The sequence below is a fragment of the Scomber japonicus genome, chromosome 11, assembly GCF_027409825.1.
Source record: "Scomber japonicus isolate fScoJap1 chromosome 11, fScoJap1.pri, whole genome shotgun sequence".
NCBI lineage: Eukaryota > Metazoa > Chordata > Actinopteri > Scombriformes > Scombridae > Scomber > Scomber japonicus.
The window spans coordinates 17,715,229-17,717,209 of record NC_070588.1 but is presented as its reverse complement, the minus strand read 5'-3'; the positions used below and the strand labels follow the sequence as shown (position 1 = coordinate 17,717,209).

Here is a 1,981-nt window from a genome sequence, read left to right as displayed (position 1 = left end):
ACAAGCTGCAGCCCTCCATCATCAGACAGACTAAGGCCTCGTCAGGCAGAACGCATGGATCTCCCACCAGACATCAAATGAGAAATCAGGAAGGGAGAACCGGATGAATGAGAAACTGAGGTGAGGGACATTTTGGAGAAAGTTGATTTAGACTATTTAACTCTGGATGTGGAGCACAGGTGGGCAATCAGAGAGCAGTATATTGCTCTCTGGCTTCATTCTCCCTGGGTTGACACGACCAGCCATTTCTGAAGCTGCTGGTTTCACCCTGGGGAGCTGGCATCCAGGTGAGCCAGGAGCACAACAGATGCTTTGACGGATGGAGAGAGGATGTAAAATGCAGCATAGATAAAAATTTGACCCAGACAGAAAATATTGCTTTTTTTAAACACAACTAATTCAGACGCATTTCATATTTAGATAAAGGATGGATTGTATTTTTTCATATTATGGTTATATGTAGGACTTGTGCTCTTATAATTGTTTTTCAATTAAATAACCATAAGACTATAATGAATACAACTGAGTGAAATAATTTCTTCTGGATACAACACTCACTGCTCCTCACACATAGGATATATCAGAAGAAAATACACCCTTGAAGTCCCTTAATATGCTTATATAAACCAAATTTCAGGTTCAACAGGAAGCATAACCTACATATACTATATATTAAACACATAAATGGCTGGATTAAATGGGTCTTATTTTGGTTTCTGAAATCTAAATTTCAAGAGGGTGTGGCGAAGGCGATAATCATGGTAGAAAAATAGACCTTAATTAGGAGGGAAACTTTAATTACAGAATGAATTCATTCCAATTCACAAGGTACACGGCGTGTTGGGCTTTCTCCACCGCCCATGCAGACACTCATACAGTTATCACCAGGAAATACACTCGTCAATAGATTGCATGTTGTATGCAAAAACACATACAACATACAGAACATGTTGAACATTGAATTCTCCATTGCATTAGCAATATGAGAGGGCATTTTGAAGCAGCAAAATACAACGGCTTTGCCACTAACATGACAAAGGGTGCTGCTTGACAACTGGTGCTCCAACTACTGAAAATACAATAGTGCGTGGTTGATTATACTTTATAAACAAAGACGCGTAAAAACGCACTATACCTCTTAATGAATGAGTCTTTGTTGGCATTAAAAAGCCACATGGATGTTCAGTGAGTACATTACCATGAGGGTTCATTTACCTCTCACTTGGTGAATGTTCCTCTAAGGTTTTTTCTAAATACCAATATGAAAAAAGGGGCTTTTTCAGGAAGTGGATCATCGCATTGTCTCCCAACTCTCTCCATCAGACCTCAGAACAAACATAAAGGTCCTCATCCATCAGTAGGCACCAACAATAACTGCCTCCGTTTCTTTTGATGGTCTTCTGTCTGTTACCAAAAAGTTGATCATCCCCTCTGACTTTATGAGAAGGTTACAACCCAAGAAAAATATGCCAAACACCACCGTGAGCGACAAAACGCACATGACGGCTATCTGGACCACCCTCATGATGAAGAGGCTCCTCTCATCCGGAGCGGCGGCCACAAAGCCGTTATCAGTCACCACGGAGGAAAAGTTGCAGCAGAAAATCTCCTCTGTCTTGTTGAACAGTCCGCCATCCGTATGGTTGAATCCGGTGTTATTCATCTCCACTTTTAAACGGAAAGGAAAAAAAACAAACAATTTATCAGCACCCAGTGCGAGAGATGTTAGAAGCAGAGATGGAAAAGAATAAAAAGCCTGGCGCAATTCCAGAGAAATGGTCATCAAGTGAAAAGTGAAGAGGATGAGGCAGTGAGTTGAATAAGTTCCGTCAGATCACACAAAGCTCTTGTGGAGTTGGACAAGCTGCTTTGGCATCGCATTACTGGCGATTTCATGTGATCTGTGACCAGTTTCAGAGCGGAATGAATCCACCAACCCGCGGTTAAATAGCCAGACAGTACCTGTCTGCGTTTAAGCGCT

At 41.5% G+C, this 1,981-nt stretch overlaps 1 protein-coding gene across 1 annotated transcript; it reads right to left on the bottom strand.

Annotated features, from left to right (window-relative positions):
- Positions 1–1,354: 1,354 nt before the first annotated feature.
- Positions 1,355–1,663, bottom strand: rprma (reprimo, TP53 dependent G2 arrest mediator candidate a). Its single transcript, XM_053328760.1, has one exon. It carries the CDS (start codon positions 1,661–1,663, stop codon positions 1,355–1,357), a length of 309 nt encoding a protein of 102 aa, XP_053184735.1.
- Between the last annotated feature and the right edge of the window lie 318 nt (positions 1,664–1,981).